Here is a 22,736-nt window from a genome sequence, read left to right on the forward strand (position 1 = left end):
TTCATTGCTGCATTCAATTTGAGCTAAATGGAGCCCCTGTGTATACAAGCAGACAAGTGAGAGCACAGCTGCAGACGACCTTTCTTGGGTGCTGGATTAGTTGCAGAGGGCCAGTCTCATGGCCGTCACAATCACTCGATCTGTCACCAGTTGATTTTTACCTGTGGGGGGTATTTGAAGAGCCTTGTGTATGAAACGTCTGTTACATTGCTGGGGGTTCTAGTGGGCAGGATTGTTGTGGCAGCAGGATGTCTTCGAGATACACCAGGTAACTTTAAGAGGGTGTGCTGTTCAATGCAGTGTCGATGACAGTGTGTCTTGATGCATCTAGACAAAGCTTTGAGCATCTCCTGTAGTGAATGTCCATTTGTAGCATGTGATTAAATAACTGCAACACCATTTAGTAGGGTGGGTGGCCTTTGTGACCCTAGGTTCCTATATGATTACTGACTCTTGTTGTATGCCCAGTTCATTCACCATGTCAGTTTGTAAAAGTTCTTGTGAATCACCCTGTATAACTGGTGACTAAATTCAGTACCAGTTTTATATCGACCTTCCACACAAAATCACTAATGGTTACCTGAGCCTGCAAGCACTCCTTTACACTCAGGATTGATTTATCAGCAGTAAAATACTATCCAGTATGTAACTGTAACCTTCCCCTCTTACCAACTTCCTGATTAGCAACAAACTGTTTGCAATTGTTCATGGAAATAGTATGTCCAAGTCGGGCAGACAAGGTGCACACCTGTTCATTATTTAATAAAGCAGAAACAAATGGCAACAATGGTGTTCTGTAATCTTTAATAGTATTAATTTACCACTTTTAGGGTTTAACTGTCATAGTTCTTGCATTAGGTCTTTTCCCCACACACATTCCCTGTTTACGTATCCTGAGTCCCCACAGTTACTTTTGGATATTTGTGTCCTTGTGAGATAACCACTCCTTACTTTCTTTCTGTGTTGAAAACCTAACCTTTCTCCCCCCCCCCCCCCCTTCCCCCTCCATTTAAACTTGCGTTATTTGGGCAATCCTTCTTTATGATCTGCCTATCCCTTTGTGAATCCACAAATTCAATAGTCTGAATTTCACCAACTAACTCGTCTAATTGAGTTAGAGTTTTGGGGACACTACAAAATTCTGATTTTTTGTCTGTAGTCATATTAGCCCACCTAAAATATGGTGTACCCTTTTTAATCACTATATGAGGAATCCAAAGCAACAACACTCTTTTAATCTGTTCTACATGGATTCCTGAGTTCCTTGTTCATATTGAATATACAGTAACTCGTGCAGAGCTCTGAGAGGAACTATTCATCAGATTCCATTCCAAAATTGCTGTAAGGTGTTGTTTTCCTGTGTGGCCTGTGCAACCACCTCCAGTAAACCATCCCTCACTTTTACTGACATCAACCTTAAAACATAAAATCTCTCATTTTCATAGTCTGTGCGCTGTTCTGAAATTCAGCAGCAAAAACAGAAACTTAACTGCCTGTTCTACCAAATTCAGTATTCGCTAAAAAAATTCCTGGAATAGATTCTAAATTTTCATGAACAGACCACAGTCACGACTTCGACCTTTCTGATTGTCTTCATTCCCAGATTCAATCAAATTCATATTAAAAGCTTTCAACCATTCACTAACAGTCTTTCTATAAGACTTTGAACATTGCTCCTGGCCTTCATCCATGTCTACCAGGGCAGCAATTCTATAGATACAACAGTTAAAATGCACCTGCAACCTCCAGACTTGATTCAGAGTACAACTCTCTTCCAAATCAGTAACCTCCAAAGTTTCCTCAGAGGTGGCATAAATTGCAGCAGTGCCCAAACTTACCTTGTCTGGCTCATTAATCCCTTGTACCATGTGCATTTGACCATTCTGGCATATTTGCTCAACAAGATCCTAAATGGTTCCTTTCAATTCTTTCTTCCTTCTTTCTAATTCATCAATTAGCTCACATCTGTATAGAAAAAGTGGAGACTTGCAACAGCATAAAGTAAATATTTTATAATACATTATGTGCCTGCTCTTTAATAGTCACATCATTCTGCAATTGGAAAACAGTCCTTCATTTGGTTTTATACCGTCTCTCAGTTTATTGTTAATTAAAACTTCATGATTAACTATGTATGAATTAATTTATATGCTAATATCTGTCTAACGTGCTGCTTTTATCTCTTTATTTTGTATGTATATCTGTTTACTTCAGATTGTGTCTGACCAATCTCTGAACTTCTCCACTAACATAAACATATTGTATCACACTGTATTCTCTTCTGTTACTTCTTTTCACAGCTTATGAATGGACACAATATTTATCTGTCTTGTATGCCTAAAATGTTGCATATAGATAGTATTTTTTCTTATTTACCATTTTTAGCATATAAAAATTAATTTATGTTACATAACTTAAGGCAATGTGTCTTAAATTCCATATTGGTCTCTGTTCTTTCTGGGGCGAACAATGTTTGTGATATTACTCCACATGGTGCTACAGGTTTTTGATAAAAGAAGCTGCAGTATGATTGTATTCATACATGTCTGGTTTCAATTTTACTATTATCTTCTGGGAGACATAATCAAGTCATCATGTCATTGTATATCCTGAGGGATTAAGCATTACAAAAAGCCTTTGTAAATGTACCGGAACCCCATTATGTGTAAAACGATGATCCAGGCTTGGATCTTGTAGTACAGGGCTTCCTCTCTCAAGCCACCCTCATTCTACTATTGAAGAAATTTATTACTCATGGGAATGTCCCTGTACATTTTATTACAGTAGTAGCCAACAGATAAGTGTCATTGTTGATTTGCTTTATTGGACAAAATATTTATTCTTAATGATTGTCTTTTTACAGAACAGTTGCATTGGTTTTCACCGTTTAGCAATTGTGGACTGTATATATGGAATGCAGCCAATGAAAATACATGCCTATCCTTATCTCACCCTTATATGCAATGGGGAGATATATAACTGCAAAAATGTAAGTAGTTTTTGCTGTATTCCCCATGTAAATATAGTAATATGAGTGATGCTGAAATAGATAAAAATCAACTATGTACATAGTGAAACCAGAGGAACTGATGTAGTGCTGACAACAACATAAAAATGAATAGTTTTGAACTTGAATGACCTAGAACCAGAAAAATGTAATACTGTGTGTGGTATAACACAGATCCATATTTGGTAGGAGCCACAATCAAATCCTGGCTGGTAAACTGAGTTAAATTATCTGTTATTTAGCTATAATACTTATGATGTATTGTTTTCAACCATGCCACACTGGCTCTTTCCAATGTCCTAGTGCACCCAAGCTAACATTCCACCTTTCATGACTTAACTGTCAACAAGGTGTTAAACTCTAATGGAAGGAAGAGTAGGAGGTTAGTCAGACATAGCATGATCAAGTAAGCTATAATGGAGTGCTTCCTTTCAATCACTATCACATTTGAAGACCTTTTATTTTCCCTCTTACTCCTGACTGAAAGAACTTGTGGAATCCGAGTTTGATATTGTCAGTAACTGCTTTATGTTGCTTCCTTCTCTCTGTTTTCTCTTACTGAGCACATTCATTTTTTTTAAAATTTCCTTTTAGATTTTAAATAGAGGAAGAAATGTGAATATGTTTTCAGTCAACAGATTAAATAAAACAGTATCTATTCTCTGTCTCTGTGTACATAAATTCAAATTGCCACCTTGCACCTCTGTATGTGCTGGCTAACCTCATGAACAGCTGTAGGGATTTTGATATGGTTTTCATTAATAAGTACAGTGATTCAAGAGGAAGATTTTTGTATATAATTTATATATATTTTATACAGATTATCTGAATTATGATGAATTAAAGTTAAGTTCTGAAAATGATGCCACTGTCATCTAGTGAGCAGCTGTCATAACTTGAGAGAGCAGCAGTGATTTGAGGCAGCAGAAAGTGTAACCAAATTAACATCTGGTGTGATGGTCTGGAAATCGAAAGGTTGTAGGATTGAATCCCGGCTAGGTCAAATCTTTCTCCGTCTTTTAACATAGCATTCACCTCACAATGATGTGGAGATTTGCCAGAAATGTGGCTCAGATTCCATGTTACACTTTTGATCACCTTTTCCTGGTTGGATAACTGCACAAACATGACATCCAGTTGACTGCAGTTATTTCAGAACAACTGCATAATGAAAAAATATGAGAGTCCAAGGCCTGCGGTTTTCAATTATTTATGCTTAGAGTAAAACACAGCATGGGATACAGCTTACTTAAAATTATGCAGAAGACTATTAAACATATCTACACTGGTGAGAGAGAGTATTGGGCCTTTTCAAGCTCTTAAAGACATGGGTGTGATTTTCCTGAATGCGATCCAGAAATTTCTTGCAAATGAATGCACAAGATTTCAAAATACTTCTACAGATGGTTGAGGGGTGCATTTTGAAATATGACAACAATTTAAGATTGCCAATTTTTGCTTCCATCAGATTACAAATCCACTGAAAATTACAGATTCACTGAAAATTCTTTGGACAACGGGCAGTGAACTACTTAACTTTGAAGTATCATAATAAATATGAGAATAATAACAAAAAGGTAAGCACCTCACTGTCTGGCTGTGATGTGAGAATTGCAGTCTTAAATGATCAGATATTGTTAAGCAGTAAGTTTCCTGCAATGGTTTTTGAACAATTGCATAGCAAGAAAGATGCAAATCTAAAATCTGTGGTATCTTATTTTTTCTCATCAAGTAGAATATTTTCTGCAAAAGTACTTCAGCAACTTTTCTTTGGTTCCATACAGTACATTCTTTCAGCAGCACAGCAGCAGATGATTCAACTTTCAGTTTTCTGATTTCCTTGACTCAAACCTAGATGTGCTCATGATTCCTTGGGCAACATGGCAAAGAAGTCAGCCGCAGTGTGCCCAAGACAAAGATTTGCTGTAATGAGTCTCAACAGTGCATCACAGTGTGCACTAAACTTCACAAAAGAAACACTACAATGCGAGCTAAACGTGTAGATCCTGCGTGTTTTTTATTTTTATTTTTTATTTGTGCCGCCTGAGCCAGCTTTTGATATATGTTGAACTACTCATATGCACATCCCTCATGACTGGCTTACAGTATTTACACTGGCTCTAAACATGTTACGTCACAATGTGCTCCCATCACTACCATGAGATGAGATGTCACTCCAAATGCCAATTCCATATGCTATGCATAACATACGTGCCTCCAGATAACTTTTGTGGCACACACTGTTTATATCATGTAAGTTAAGTGAAAGTGATGATATTGTTGCAGAAGAAGCTGAGTAGCACAGTCACAATAGTGTAGTGGTTATGATATTAGACTGTTTCATGGAGGGTCATAAGTTAAAAACTCACCAGAACTGTTAAATTTTAATTTCTGTATTTTGTTTGAGTACATTCTAGAAGTATCCACAAATGTCAAGAATCATTGTACTGGAATGTACTGTAACTGTATATATACTATATGTGTTCTGGCCAGAGGCAGTTCACTCCGTGCTCTTGTATGTGCAAGTGCTGAATAAACCTTCGTTAAGTGAAGTTAGTGTTTGTTGTTCATTACACCTTCTTCTATGTGACATTATTCACTTACTTAATGTTTTATATGAGTTTTATTTGTGGCCTCCAAACAAAATATGCTGCGCCAGTCAAGTTGTCTGGCTGTAGATAATTGATGCTGTCAGTGTAAAGCCGTTTTGGGTCACGAGTTAAAAAACAAAGGACACAGGAGACTGACGAAATTTATGTGTATAGATAATATATTTAAACTGAGAGTAATTAATTTGTGTGTGAATTTAATTAATTTGACTGTAAAGTCACTTGCCCATGAACAATAAAATGTGATTTCTAATCATACATATCTGTTAGTTGTATTCAGTATATGGATAGTCTTTGACTTTATTGCAAGGGCATCACAAAAATTACTTGCAATATTTTGCTTTGGGTTACTGAGTCATCCAAATGAAATGGATAAAGGAGCATCGGTAACTCTTCCTTTGTAGTTACTACTTTACCTTTTCAAGTATTACTGTGTACTAATGAACACCATGACAGCGCCATTTTCTATTATTCTAGATAAGGATAGAAGCTGTAGTAATGAATTAAAATTTGTGCCAAGGCTGTGACTTGAACCTGGGTCTCTGCTTACTAGCAGATGTGCTATCCACCATTACACCACCCTCACATTGAGGCTGACACAGCTGCTTTGACTGCCCTAGTCCAATGCCCTCCCCAACATAACCATCAATTCACACTTCAGCCCATCTTGGTTTTCCCCTTCATAAATCGCAGTAATGCCAAGGCTTTCCAGTATTGGAATAGCACACCAGCTTTGTATTTAATGGGGAAATCGTGCCTGTACCTCAGGCATAAGGTGATCTATTGATCTGATGAACTTAGTATGTCTCCAGGAAAATGTAATTCCATCAGATCAATAGATCAGCTATGCCTGAGTTACAGACAGGATTTCCCTATACATTCACAGCTGAATTGCTATTCCAATACTGGAGAGCCTTGGCAATACTGACGATTTTTTTTTTAAGGAGGTGAAAATCAACTTTGTTTCTGAAGTGTAAACTGAAGTTCATGTTGGGGATGGTGTTGTACCAGGGTAATCAACATAGCTGTGCCAGCCACAAGGACAGGATGGTGCAGTAGATAGCACATCTGTCTAGTAAACAGGAGACCTGGGTTCAAGTCCTGGCCTTGGCACAAATTTTTGTTCATTACTTCAACTTCTATCCTTATTGTAGATAAAGCTGAGGCTCAGTATGTCTCTGGGAAAATGTAATACCAACAGATATACATTATTATAGTAATTTCAGAAATTCAGCTCACGTTTTATAGAAATTCCACAAAATGGCAGTCCTTGGAGGTGTATAACTCACTTCCAGTTATCTTTGTAAATGCATGAAATTTACATAACATACAAGTGGTACTGATAGAGAAAAACAGTTGACATTTTAGATCACAACCATCATATTTATGTAACAAAACTGGAACTTTATGAGTTGATCATAAGCTGCAATAAAAACTTGTAGTTATAATGCAATTGGAGGCACTGGATATTTTCTTGAGATATTATCAGCCTCAGTTGTTCAGTCTGAGCCAAAAGTTGAGCGATAGCATGGAGATGCAGATAAATTGGTTATTAAATGATTGTATCATATATGTGATCAGCTACTGGCATGTCTTGCAGTGAGAAGTTTTGGGAATAATCAGTGTTGTGTGTAGGCTTGACATTCATCAACTATAGGCATGATCTAGATTAATAAGAAATTGGAAGTAAAAACTTCAATAGCTAAGATTGCAACAGTACAGAATTTTTTGGATTTCTGGTTTCAGCAAGTTATGTTGCCGTCTTCACATCTCATGTAACACAATGCAATGAATCCTGACCATGTGCACATTACAGTGTGTCACTTCGCAAAAAGACATTTTACAGAATAATGTGCTTGTGATCGAGATTCATTAAAATATATTGCATAAAATCCAAAGATAGCAACATAGCTTGCTGAAACTGGCAATCAAAATAAATGCAGGACTATAGTAATCTTGGCTGTTTGAAGTTTTTATTTCTAATTGCATAACCAGCGTCTGCTGTGTTAGAAAGATGGCTTGGCTATCACAGACAGCAAGTAGTGTGGCATATTTTCACTGGATTACACTGTATGAAGAGAGGGTAGATATTTAGAATCTCCACTATGTATCAATTGTTGCTGATAACACCTGCAATTAAGAGCTGTGAGCTACCAATCACATTGAAAGATATCGTGTTCTGCCAACTTATGAACCAGTATGATTCTGTAGAATATGCTGTTACAGAATGTCAGAATGAGATCGAGGGTTATTTGAAAGCTCAGGCGCCATTTATTTCTAAGTGTCTAGAGTATCATGATTTCTAATCAAGAGATTTCTCTGTAGACAAATAAGTATATCCCGTGTTCCAGAGCAATTTCGGTTACTTTGAAGAAGCATGCATTATACGGGGTAGCACAGTTAAAAGTAACCAGCTTCCACTTTGAATGCGAATGCAATATTTTGACTTCTGAAATAGAGTAAATAGCTGCAACAATGGACATTTTGTGCAATAATCTATTGTCAGCATTCTTCTGTCAGCATTTCAGTTTATTTCATCAATGAAGTTAGACATTTTTCTTTGGTCTGCAGAATGACTTTCACTATACAAGAAAGAATTTAAATTGTGGAAGCATATGTGAAAACAGGTTCAGTCAAGGAAACTCATAAAATTTTCAGTTAGGTATTGGGATAGAAGACTACCAGCAAATAGAGCAATACAGAGTCTGTATGAAAATGGGCCCACCTAAGGATCTGTGCAAAATGTAAAACGACAGATAATTCATTTGGTTCGCTCACCAGACGTTATTGTAGACATTCACTGAAGAAATATTCAGAGCCAGAGAAGTCTACATTTAAACTGGCGCAACAGGCATGTGGAAGTGGAAGGAGTTGCCAGCAGATATTAAAAAGTCTTAATTTGAAGCGATATTGTGTGGCAGTTGTGCAGCAATTATGGAAGGAAGACAGAAACATATAGAGTACCGCACATGGCTTTTGAATAATGTCAGTGATGGTTTGTTAAACCCCATTCTATTATATCATGAATGATGAAGTGTAGTTTCATCTTTCAGGTCATGTGAATTCACAGAACACGAGGTACTGGACACTGGAGAAACCTAACATTGTGTGTCAGCAACTGCTCCATGAGGCGGCATTTGCTGCAGTGTATTTTTTGACATTACCCTCAATTTTTGGTATGTTTTGTGCTCAACTTACTGAATATGAAACACTATACTGCTTCTTACAACAAGATAGGATAACATGCCACATGTCTAAGGTATCCCTGGAACGAGTCCATGATGTCTTCACTAAGGAATGAACTGGCAGCAAATATTTACGGCCACCATGTTTGCGAAACTAACAACATATGATTTTTCCCTGTGGTAACACTTGAAGAGTAAGATCTATGTAGCAAATCTACACACAGTACAGGCACAGAAAGACAGTACCACCTGTGAAATTGCTGCTATTTATATCCAAAACTTACACCAGGTGTATCAGAATATGCTAAAATGTCCACAACTGTGTGATTAATGTTGCATGGGGTCACTTTCAACATCTTTTATAAATTATTTTTCACTACACTTTTCATTGTAAATAAATGGTAAGTCCATTCCAGTTCTTTGTTGCTGTAATTTCACTGCATTTCATTTGTACTTACATAGTCTACTTTTATGATGCTACACTAACATGTGAGAAGAACTTAAGTGTAACACATCATATTTAAACAAGCAGACTGTATCATTAGTGATCAATCAGTGGGAACAATTAAAACTGTAAAATATCTGTGGGTATTAACATAGAACAATTTAAGGTATGAAGGTCATATGAAACTAGTAGGAAAGGCACACAGCAGACTGAAATTAAATGGAAGAATCTTAATGAAATATGATTCATCCATGAAGGAGGTAGCTTACAAAACATCTGTTTGACAAATTCCCGAGTACTGCTGTAATCAGTGTGGGACCTTAACAAGTAGAGTTAATATTGATATAAAGAATATTCAGAGATGATTTCTGTGTTTAATGCAGTGATTATCTCCCCCTTGAAGTTGTCTTGCTGCTTATTTTCAAGGCACCCCCTCTTCCACAAGGCTTGTGAAGTGACTACTATTATGTAGTAACAGGCACAGGTAGATTCCCAAATGGGTTTATTATCTAAATTAAAAATCAGTTTAACCTCCCATCAACAAGAAGTTCATACAACCAGATAATAACATGAATAGACTCTCCTTATGGTTCTGAGTCACATCAAGTTCCGTGTTATGTAATGACAGGGTTCACCGAGTTAACGGTGAGCCAAAAATAAATACCTGAGTACAGATAATGTTGTCAGTGACATCTATCATTCATAAGAGTAATCCAAAGTACAGAAAGGCCATTAACATGGAAACCTGGTGGCACTTCAATCACTTCCAGTTGACATCTATCCCACCATATAATCTTTTAATAACTTATTGTTAATGTCTCCTATTGCTATCCTGTGCTAGTTTTCTCTTACCTCACCTCCATCCTCCATCCATTTATTTTGTGGTTAAATATTGATTGGTTTTCTCCAACACACCCAGAGACCTATGACCATAGAAGTTTGGTCCCTTAAAACCCATTAATTCTTCCATCCATACATCCATCCATCCATCCATTAATAATATGAAGGTCAATATGGTTCCTGAGTGTAAGATTGATAAGACACAATGAAATATCATGCTTCCTCATGCTCACATATTTATATCAGCAGACATATCCGTCTCATATGGTTTGCACAGTCCTTGAAGCACTGCTAGACATCAGCATTATTGGATAATGCAAGGATCTATAATTTAGTGGTCTGCATCAATGCAATGAAATGTCGTGTCGCTAGGGCCTCCTGTCAGGTAGACTGTTCGCCTGGTCCACGTCTTTTGAGTTGAAACCACTTCGGCGACTTGCGTGTCGATGGGGATGACATGATGATGAAGACAACACAACACTCAGAGCAAAGAAAATCTCCAACCCAGCTGAGAATCGAATCCCGGCCCCTTTGCACAGCATTCAGCCTTGCTGACCACTCAGCTATCAAGGCGGACATCTGTATCAATGCTAAAACTAGAGTGTAAGCTTCATGTGACTCACTGAAGTGCCATGCTTGTTTTGCACAGGTGTATTTATGGCAGCATACATGCCTATGGTGTGTGTGCTACTTATGGCTCCACTGGGCATTGGCTTTACTGGATGGTCCAAAAATCTCTGACTCAAGGTCTGTATTAATATGGAATTTAGAGAGGGATGTGGACTCTCAGTTCTGTTTGACATGGATGTCATAAACTCTCCTTTTGATCAGCACATGCAGTTAAACACAGCCAGCTTCCCTTTGACCCGACAAGGAAAGGGAGTGAATGGTGCTAGTATATCCATCAGTGGTTCCAGAATTGTAGAGCTAGAGTGCTGCTGATGTGGTCAGTGGTGCCTGCCACACCTACAACTTCTAACTTTACTATCTGATTGTGTAGATGAAAATTTGACTTCTGCAAAAAATAAGATTTTTGTACATTGCTGGTGATTTATTTGGAATATAAAGCCAATTCATATCACCGAGAGTCAATATTTGGGTGCATAATTTTAGAACAAGACAACTTCAATACTTAACTTGATTGTTGAATCATTAGGTGTGGGGATGTTCCTCATAAATAACAGTTAGACAACATTTCCCACTGACCTTCCCCGTGACCTTAACACAACCAGAACTGTACTACAATTGGTGTAATTGAAGGACTGTATATCCCACTGTAAATGTCATTGCTGCTGTATATGCTGTACTAAGATGTAAGTATTCAAAAGTACAAACGAATTATTACTGTGGTTCCTTTAGTTAACTTTCAGTGACAAATTATGTATTCACAATTTTTCAAATGCTTTATAAAATTAAGAAGACTTTTTTTAGCAAAATTATGTTTTCTATGCTGAATTTTACAGAAAATGATCCATCAACAATTGATTATAAAAACTTTAGATTTCATTGTAATTATATAATTATTCCAGTTGCTACCATTTACACCAAATCTTGCTCAGGAGTTGTATATTTTAGTTCAGTTGGTTGCTTACTATGTCATGGTGTATATGAGGGGTGTTTGAAAAATCCGTGCAAAAATAAAAACTACTTACGTATTTGGGATAAACCTTTTTTATTTTTCGACATAGTCTCCTTTTAGACTTATATACTTCATCCAACGCTGTTCTAATTTGTTGATCCCTTCTGAATAACAGGAATTGACCAATTCTGCAAAATAGCTATTAGTTGTTGAAATCACCTCCTCATTTTAATAAAATCTTTATCCTGCCAGCCATTTCTTCAAATTGGGGAACAAATAGAAGTCCGAGGGAGCCAAGTCTGGAGAATAGGGGGGATGTGAAATGAGTTGGAATCCTATTTCCAGTAATTTTGTGACCACAACTGCTGAGGTGTGTGCTGGTACATTGTCGTGATGGAAAAGGGCTATTTTGTGATCCAATCACAGGCATTTTTCTTGCAACTTGGTTTTCAAATGGTCCAATAACGATGAATAATATGCACCTGTAATAGTTTTACCCTTTTCCAGATATTCGATGAGAATTATCCCTTGCAAATCCCAAAAGACAGTCGCCATAACCTTTCCGGCTGAAGGAATGGTCTTTGCTTTTTTTGGTGCAGATTCTCCCTTGGTAACCCATTGTTTAGATTGTTGTTTGATCTCAGGAGTATAGTAATGTATCCATGTTTCATACACAGTGACGAAACGACGCTTAAAGTCCTGCGGATTCTTCCTGAACAGCTGCAAACCATCCTTGCAACACTTCACATGATTCCGTTTTTGGTCAAGCGTGAGCAGTCGCAGAACCCATCTTGCAGATAGCTTTCTCATGTCCAGATGTTTGTGCAAAATATGTACTTGTTCATTCGAGATGCCCACAGCACTAGCAATCCCACGCATCTTAACTCTTCTGTTATCCATCACCATATCATGGATTTATCAGTGATTTCTGGAGTCATACTTCCACAGAGCATCCAGAACGTTCAGATCACTTGTGTCCATATGGCCACTCCGAAAATTTTGAAACCAATTATAAACTGTTTTAATCAAAGCTTCTCTTTAGTCTCCTGAGGCGTTTTGCCTTTCATAAAGTAATGTTTAATCACCACACGAAATTCTTGTTCATCCATTTTTGACAATCACTCGACTTCCTTGATTCACACGAATGCCAAACACAAAGATATAGACCAATATGGCTGAAACTTGGTGTGCATTCTTTCCAAAGAACTACTAACTAAACATGACCTCAATACGCAGCGGTGGTGCTATCTCTTGGACTTTGCATGGACTTTTCAAATGCCCCTCCTACTACTAAACAAGTCTAATATTATTTTGTCATTTCCTTAGGACCTTCATAGTGCATAAGATGCATAAGATTCTGCTAGAATATGCATGAAGCAGAAAGAAAAATAACATTTACGTGTCAGAGTTGTGTTGACATAGACAGAACTGAATAAGTGCATGTCTTGATTTGTCACAGGTGCCCCTGTGAAGTATAACTGTTTGTGTTCTTATGGACATAAATGATACTTGTGTTGTGTTAATGCATTGAAACAGAAAATATTCAGTTAGCCTTTCTTGTCTCTTGTGAACATCCATCTATCCTCACCTGTTTCACTCAAATTGTTGATTAACCTCCATGTTCAGTTAATCTTCTCATTTCCCTATAAATTATACAGCTTCACAATTCTTCAAATAAACTCAAGGTGAAAACAATGAAAAATAAAGACTTAAACAATAAATTCAGGGAGATTCATTAGACAGTATGCCCATTAGTAGTGGGAAACTTTCCTTGAAGATTACTTTGCAAAACTCATTAAAGTCACAAACAGGGGAAGAATTAAATATTTTTTCATTAGTGTTAACCTAGTTTAATTACATGATTGATTAATATATACAAGCTACACATACAGGGTGAGTCAGGAGGAAAGGTACATGCTTTGATGCATGATAGTGATTCTGAACAAAAAACTTCATATGGACGTATGCCCTATTCCAAATGGTTTCTGATATAGAACACATTTAATGTCACATTTGTAAGTTTTTCTTGACTATCTCGAAAATCGCCCTCTCCAGCAAAAACGTATCGCAGTACAAAGTTAAACTATACTAAATTTCCTACAGAAAAGGTCCTACTCATTTTTTTTTTCTCTAGAACTAATGGTTTGCAGAAAGAGAGCGCAAGAATGTTGAAAAACTCGCTCGACACACGTGCGCTGTAGCTTTTGTAGGCAAATTTGAAGTAGTTTTCAGACTTGATAGACCACAAGTGTCCTGTATCAAACTGTTCATCTCAACTTGCTCTGCACTACTGTGGTACATCGTAAACAGTGACAATGTTTGATAGCACAGAAAATAAATAACAATGAATATTAAATGTTGTCTTGGAAACCATTCGGAGTAGGGCATAAGCCCATATGAAGCTTTTAATTCAGTATCACTAATATGATCACCTTTCAAAGAATGTACCTTTCCTCCTGACTCGCCATGTATATTTATAACAACTCTGGATGACATGTGTCAAAAAGATGGTGACCAAACATGTAAAGAAAGATCTATATATTGTCTACAAGTGATAGTCATGCAGAATTATATCACAGTTTTAATTATTAAGTTATTCGGCACTTCTCGAATACATGGATAATTACATTTCAGTGTTGGAAGAAATACATGGTAATTACAAAACAACTCCATGTTGACAACTAAGTGTTACTATGTACAAGATATTGACATATTTACACTCCAGTATTTGAATTAAAATGGTTGAAATTTTGAAAACTGATTAATAATTAAGATTAGTTTCTTTGTTATTGAGCAGTGGAGCACCGGTTATTGCTGATGGTGGTGGGCATTCTTCCTATTGCATCTCATACATATCTAAAAGGAATGCAATGATTTCAAAATAAAATTGGCTCCTGAAGTTTTTACCATTTATGAGCTGTAGCAATTTAACACCACCATCAGTTCTGTGGGGCCTGTATCTAACAGAAGCATGAGCAGCAGGTTCACAGTTCAGAGACAATGGCCACATCACGCGTATTTTGTCCTTGCTTAAAATGATTGCAAGTCACTGTTCAATGATTAGCAAATAATCTCAGGGTAGCTGTGGTTCAACTTTTGTGGCAGAGCACAAACTGCATTCGGCAAATTGTGCCTCAGATCCAGCTGGCTTTTCTGTAACAAATATTACAAAATTATAAATCAAGTACCACTTAACAATTGCAGGTCTACGTGTATTTTGAAATAAAACATGAATATAACCCATTTTAATACATTTAATTATAAGTCATGTAAGCTTATTCTAAGACACAGTGAGAGACTTACATATGTCTGCTCTGTTCAAAGGAGACAAACAAAATAAATGCAGTATGCTGAGAGGAGCGATGCTCCTCAGTTACATTTTGTTTATATAAACATGTGACATTTCATATCTCCAATTCATTTCAGCCACACGATGATTGATATAGTTCATCTGAATTCACAGTTCATACACATTTTACTACATTTTTCACAGACAAGGTGAAATATTTGCTTGGAAAAAAAGTGCATATTTGCAAAAGAAAATCAATTTGAATTATTTTTATATTTAAAAAGAGATGCCTCCTTCAAGTAATACTTCATTTTAAGTAGGAATTGCATTCATTTCTGAGGAACAATTTCCACCTATGGATGTGAAGCCAAACATAGTAGCCATGTAAATAGCCAGTTTTTTTTACAATTTACATACTTTTCTGCTACCAGTTCTGAGTACTGTACTTCATTGATAATCCTGCCTTCAAATTTGGACTAGATTGTGGTTTTGATGTAACACTGCTTGTTGTAGACAGTGGGTATTTCAAAACATTTACATCATTGTGACTCCAATTAAGCAACATAAAAGCTGATATGAAATTTCCTGGCAGATTAAAACTGTGTGCTGGACTGAGACTTGAACTCGGGACCTTTGCCTTTCGTGGGCAAGTGCTCTACCATCTGAGCTACCCAAGCATGACTCATGCCCCGTCCTCACAGCTTTACTTCTGCCAGTACCTGTGAGGACGGGGCTTGAGTTGTGCTTGGGTAGCTCAGATGGTAGAGCACTTGCCCGCGAAAGGCAAAGGTCCCGAGTTTGAGTCTCGGTCCAGCACACAGTTTTAATCTGCCAGGAAATTTCATATCGACACACAATCCGCTGCAAAGTTAAAATCTCATTCTGGAAACATAAAAGCTGTCAGCTACACTGACAGGAAGTAAAATATAAGCAGTACATTTTCTTAAGAGCCATATATTCAGGAGAGAGATGAATTCCAGAACAGCAGTAAGTCAGCTGCACACAAAGCCTCCATAAGTGTTTTCTGTAGACACTGATCAGGATCAGGACTTGATGAGTTGACTGAAAGGATTTAACTGAGTCACCAAATAAAGCTATGTGAATGATGTGACGTGTCTGACAAATGTATATTTTTACTTGGATGGCACAGCCTAGTAGTAGTTCGACAATGACGAAGAGAAGCTCAATAGCTGGGACAAATTCCAGGCTGAACTGAAGAAAACATATGATGACAATCAGCAACAAGTCCACTTAGAACAACAACTGAAGAACAGTGGCCAATGTCATGGTAAAATGACACAATCATACATACAGAATGTTTCAGCCTTTTGCGATATTGTGAACATTTGAATAAGATAGGAACTGACAAAATGTCACACTTCATGAAATAGTTGCTGAAGGCACATACCAAGCTTTCATGGTAAAGGATGCCACAGCGACAAAGGAATTCATCAGATGGAGCCAGTGTATCGAGGAAATGCAACAGAAAAAGATTCTGACGAAAGATGTATGACCAACTGCTGAATGTGGCACCTATGTCAGTTATGGATGAGCACTATAAGCTCACTTCTATCGTATGCCAGAAGTTAACAGAAGAGATGCAGCAGTATATGGCAGCCAGAAATGTTGGACCACATATGCGAAAGATAGCAGCCATGAATGTTGACCCCACACATCAGGAGGTAATAGAGAATGTTGAAGAAGAAATGTGTTGATCTTTAGCACCAATCTCTGCCACCAGCCAAATGCACCATAAAAAATGGACTTGGCCAATTCAGAATTATGCCACAACTGTCAAAAGACAACACAGCATCCAACCAACGCAGATGTAACCAACTCCTCTGCCAAGTTCAGTGCAAGGCGGAACAACAGACATTTGGAGAATGGAAACAACACACTGGTATGTTTTCACTGTGGGCAGTCTGGCCACATTGTACTGTATAATACTGCAGAGTATGATGGTTGTGACTGTTATGCTGCAAGCCATCAGCCACCATGACAGTCCCATTCACACCAGACAACTGTACATTAGATCAGATTAGATTAGATCCATTTTTCCTTCCATAGACCCAAAAATTAGACAATTCTCGTGGGTGTGGAATGTGTCAGAAAGTATAACATGAAAAAATAAAACTTTTGAATATAATACTTAGTACTCTGATCATTTGTCAGGAGATTGTCAGAATAGGTGAATACATTATGGTAAATGGGAACTGCTAATATTTATAGAATTAATACACTGTCAGAATGAAACATTGTTATGCACTTTTAATAAATTTGTCATACACAAAACATCTAATCTTGACTGTTGTGACCAAGTGCTTTCAAAACTGAAATCTAATAGACGTTTTTACTTAACCTTGTCTAACAGTCCCTGTTAAGATATTCATCTGTAGAGCAGAAGGAGTTGCCTATCAAAAAGTCTTTTGAACTCTGTTTAAACCATGGTTTATTTAAAACCAAGTTTTTAATGGTTCCTGGCAATTTATTGAAAATGTATGTTCCTGAATATTGGACCCCTTTTCGGACCAAGATAAGTGATTTTAGGTCTTTATGTAGATTGTTCTTATTCCTAGTACTGATACTATGTATTGAGCTTTTAGTTGTAAATAGAGATGTATTACTCGCAACAAATTTCATTGTTGCTTATTGTCAGACCATTATAGTTGACCAATGGGGTGAAGTCCCTCACCGTGCCTTGAACAAGGCTGCTTCCCAACATGCCACAGTCGTTCTGCATCACTGTATGGAGTTGCCAGCCGTGTTCCTAGCTACAGACTATAAGAATGTGAAGTGAGGTGATCATCTATGGAGGTGAGGGCACCACAGACGAAAATCCCCTGTGGGCGACAGCTGCCAAGAAGACAGGAAATCTCATCGAAGTTGTTATCGATGGCCAACAAGTCCAGACGCTAATCGACACACGGGCTTCTTTTTCTGTAATGTTGAATGCTTATTGTCACCAGTTAATGAAGACTATTTTCACAAGCTGCAACATGGTCGCAAATAAAACAGTGACCCGAATATAGATTAAATTTACTTTACTTTATGTCTATGGTCACAAATTTTTTGTCACCAGTGCCGATTCCGTGTTTAACATTTGACGATGTCACTATGGCTGCAATACATTAGGACATATTTTTGTAAAACAGATCTGAAGATGGTCATTACAGACTGATACTGGTAGTCTGATGACAAAAAATTTGTGACCATAGACGTAAAGTAAAGCAAATTTAATGAAAACTATGTTCTGTAATAAGAAAACAGTTGTGTTGAAGGTCATAAATGAGAAATACATCCAGCCGGCAGGATAACGTATTATAAAAATAATTATTATTGACAGAATACAAGTATTTGAATTTCTCATTTTAACAAAATGTAGTTGTGATGTTACTCTGGTATGGGACTCTTTGTAGGCTCCTCAGAGCATCATAGACCATGGAAGATTAGAGCTCCAGATTGCCAAAGCTATTCCAAATAGCACACATGACAAAGATTGCTGTGGGTAGTTGTCTGTTGCTGAAGATGTAGATATCCCGCCATCAACAATTAGGTGAGTTCCAGTCATCAGTCGATGTGAAAAGTTAAACTGTGAAGCTTTTGTTGACTGCAAAAGCTACTCAGGCTCTCAAAAGAAATCTACATGCCAGTGATAATCATAAGAGCTGTAGGTGATCAAGGAGAAGTTTGGATCCCTAATTGTCACAAGCAGCCACTTCTCAAAGCTAAAGGTATATGTGTAGGGACAGCTGAAACAGTCCAGGAAGGGCAGCTTAGAGTCTTTGACAAAGGATCAGCTCAGTGACCACTACAATGCAAAGGAGAAAGCTACTATCAAACTGCCAAAAGATCTGACCTGACCGAAAACAATGCCGCCAAGTAATAGTCATTCTGCATTAGTTTTCAGATGTTTTCAAATGGAGAAAAGACAGACCAAGGTGTCCATGATAAAACATCATACCAACATTGGAGATCATCCACCAATTAGACAGTGCTCATATAAAGGGTCAAAGGCTGAATAATGGATGATCTGAGAGGAAGTGAAAAACATGCTGCAAGATGACATCACTGAACCTTCAGAGTGTCGTTGATTCTCTCTGATGGACCTTCTGAAGAGGAAGGATGGCACATGGTGATTCTGCATTGAATGTTTGGAAAGAGCAAAGTATTTCTCAACTATGGGCATGTAGCGGGCTATTGGCAAATTGAGGAGGGTGACCAGGAAAAGACTTTCATAACTTCTAACAGCCCCTGTGAGTTCAGAGTTAAGCTGTTTGGGCTATGCAATGCTCCAGGCACTTTCAAGTGTATGATGGACAACCAGTTTGACACCTTAAATGGATGACATATCTTTGCTATCTTGATGACTTAGTGTTCCTTTTTTAAGATGTTGGGAGAACATCTAAGCCAACTGATGTACTGTGGGAGACACGAAATTTTCTTGGAACGATGTGCAAGAGAGATCTTTCCTTGCCCTTAAGGAGACGCCAGCATATTCTCCTGTTCTAGTATTATATGATAAACCTGCTGAGACAGAACTTCACACTGATGCTACGGGTGTAGGATAAGTGCAGTTGCAGTGCAAATTCAGGAAGGTGCTGAAAAAGTGATAGCTTTTGCCTCCAGAGCAGAGTTTCCCAAACTGTTATCTGTGGGATAGTAATGTTCTTTGGAAAGTGGGTAAGTGCTCTGTGAAAAACTATTAATAATATGACTTTTTATCCTCAACATTTCTACAATACTAATTATTTAAAAATTGTTGTGTTTTCTGTGTTATTAGTTAATCTAAAATTGAAATAATCACTGAATAAGGCAAGTTTTTATCTTTGTTAAAAAATTTCATTAGCCTTTGAAATAAACAAAATGCTCAACCAAAGTGTTCCAATCGGAGGAAAAGTTTGGGAACTCCTGGTCTAGAGTACTTTCATAGGTTGAATGAGGTACTCTACAACCAAAAGAGACTGCCTTGGCATTGTATGGGACTTCAGCAAGTTCTGGCCATATTTGTTTGACAAACCATTCACCATAGTGACACATCGCCATCATCTACGCTGACTGACTAATGTGCACATGCTGTTGCATTTGCACCCCATGTAGAAACCTGCTGAAGGATGCTCTGCTCTGCTCTGCTCTTCACCATACGTGTGTCAGACCAAAGTCAACATACAAGTAACTATTCTCTGGACAGCTGCTTGACAGTGTGCTGAGTTTAGGTATAATGTCAGCAGGCTAGTGTAGGACAATTACAAGTCCAATCTAAAAAGTTATTTTTATTTCCAGCTTAGATCCACTATTACAATTGCAGAAGGACTAAACTGTTTCTTACAAATACACAAGAATTTTTGTGAGATCTTTATTACTAGAGCCTCCCACTGTGTCTGAAAATATTTTATTTGGGCTACTGTTAATGTCTTGGATGCAAATCAACAACTTTTCAATGCTATCAGGAGATTGTAGACAGTTCTGCACCAGTTCCTTACTGGGATGCATCTGTTGTGAGCATAATCAGGGTTGCCACAAGTTCTGGAAATCAGGGAATGTCAGGGAATTTCAAACATATCATCGTGAGTGAAGTTGTGCATCATATAGCCTATTGCGCACAGTTTGAGTTGTAACATGACATCATGTGGCTGCACAAAAAGCATTATTGAGCATGATGGCGTTGCTTTCAGGCTTGCTCAGAGCTATAGTCCGTTGGTAGTGGTCATCCACTGCAGTAGTAGCCCTTGGGCGGCCTGACCAATGCATGTCGTCGGCAGTTCCTGTCTCTCTGTATCTCCTCAATGTCCGAACAACATTGCTTTGATTCACTCCAAGACACCTGGACACTTCCCTTGTTGAGAACCATTCCTGGCACAAAGTATCAATATGGATGCGATCGAGCCGCGATATTGACCGTCTAGGTGTGGTTGAACTACAGACGATATGAGCCGTAAAACTCCTTCCTGGTGGAATGACTGGAACTGATCAGCTGTCGGAGCCCCTCTGTCTAGTAGGTGCTGCTCATGCGTGTTCGTTTACATTTTTGGGCAGGTTTAGTGACATCTCTGAACGGTCAAAGGGACTGTATCTGTGATACAATATCCACAGTCAATGCCTATCTTCAGGAGTTCTGGGAACTGGGGTGATGCAAAACTTTTTGTTATGTGCGAATGTGCTTGAAAGTTTTTTGCACAACCGAATCTTCGTTCAACTAATCAATTGCAATTTCCACATAAAGATTCCAGCTCATGAAGCAGAAATCCTATCACAAAAATTTTGAATTTGAAGTTAAAAAGAAAATATGAAGAGTGAGATCCAAAAATATTAGTAGCTACATTAGAATTTACTAGTGGAAAAGTATATTTGACATGGTCTTGGCCCCATGACAGAACTGGCTGCATATTACAAGTTACCACATGGCTCTGTTGGAGTGGTACTCCAAAATTGTTGGTATTTGTCCAGATTTATTAGCAGCATGGGGCCACTGTCTCGAGCAGGAACTCCTCTGCAATGTTGTTTACTATGAGTTGAGATTGAACAGGGTTCCATTTGTTGTTATGGGCACTGGCTTGATGATGTACAGTGGAGAGATGGCTGGTGAATTTGTTGATTTCCAGCCTAGATGAGCAGTTGCCGAATGTTCTGGCTTGTTACAAAATAGGCAGTGACTTTGTTTGTGACTGGTACTACAGTGTGGATATGATTTTAGTGGGCTGGTGGTTTTGGATTGTCTAAGTAAGTGAGAGGAGCACTACTGAGATGTTGAGGAATGTGAATTGTTAACTACTTATCTATCTACTTTACCATCAGCTGCTAGAGTACAGTGTAACTCTGAGCTCACTGAAGATGATGATGATGATGATGACCATCAGGCTTTTGCTACAAAGAGCTTATCTTTGAAAATAGCATGTGCTGGTGCTGCTGTCTCATGAGATACAGCAGTCCCTAAGGTTTTTGAAAGACTAAATTCCTCACTTGTCTCCAGCTCCTTGCAAAGCACTGTTCATTACTTCTACCAAATGTGATTTTGTTAGAGATCCCACTGAAAAACATTTGGCACAGGTCACTGTAAGGAGAACAATATCATATAATGCTCAGACCATTGCCTTGCTTCCCTCTTCTTCATTGCCATCTATCTTTAACCTAAAACATGCTGCTGTGTATAAACTAAAGCTGCATATTTCTAAAAATTCTGTACAAGAGTTATGAAAAATATTTCCTTTAGGCCTGACTATAAGCTCTCTTCATATTGTGCCTTCTTCTTGCTCTTAACTGTATTCAAAGTAACATAAAAGTGACTGTGGATGTCAATTGCTGGTATTTGTCCAGATTTATTATCAGCATGGGGGCCACTGTCTCGAGCAGGAACTCCTCTGCAACATTGTTTACTATTACAAATTACTGTTACAAATTCACAAGTCATCTCTCCTCTGTACATCATCAAACTAGTGCCCATAACAACAAATGGAACACTGTTCAAGCTGAACTCATAGTAAACAACATTACAGAGGAGTTCCTGCTTGAGACAGTGGCCCCCATGCTGCTAATAAATCTGGACAAATACCAGCAAATTTGGAGTACCATTCCAACAGAGCCCTGTGGTAACTTGTAATATGTAGCCAATTCTATCTTGGGGCCAAGATCATGCCAAATATAAATACTTTTCCACTAGTACATTCTAATGTAGCTACTAATATTTTTGGACTTCACTCTTCATATTTTCTTTTTAACTTCAAATTCAATTCAAACAGCAATATCTTCCCTCACAAAAGAAGCATGAGACTTCAGTAACTAGTCATA

The 22,736-nt window shown here is 37.8% G+C and overlaps 1 protein-coding gene across 2 annotated transcripts in view; it reads left to right on the top strand.

Annotated features, from left to right (window-relative positions):
- LOC126190742 (asparagine synthetase [glutamine-hydrolyzing]) overlaps positions 1–22,736 on the top strand; it is a 199,560-nt gene that overhangs the window by 32,176 nt on the left and 144,648 nt on the right. For both annotated transcript variants that reach the window (XM_049931236.1, XM_049931237.1), the window contains exon 3: positions 2,864–2,989. In XM_049931236.1, coding sequence (XP_049787193.1) covers positions 2,864–2,989 — 126 coding nt within the window. The remainder of the gene's footprint in view (positions 1–2,863; positions 2,990–22,736) is intronic.

Source organism: Schistocerca cancellata, chromosome 6 (genome assembly GCF_023864275.1).
Source record: "Schistocerca cancellata isolate TAMUIC-IGC-003103 chromosome 6, iqSchCanc2.1, whole genome shotgun sequence".
NCBI classification, from domain to species: Eukaryota; Metazoa; Arthropoda; class Insecta; order Orthoptera; family Acrididae; genus Schistocerca; species Schistocerca cancellata.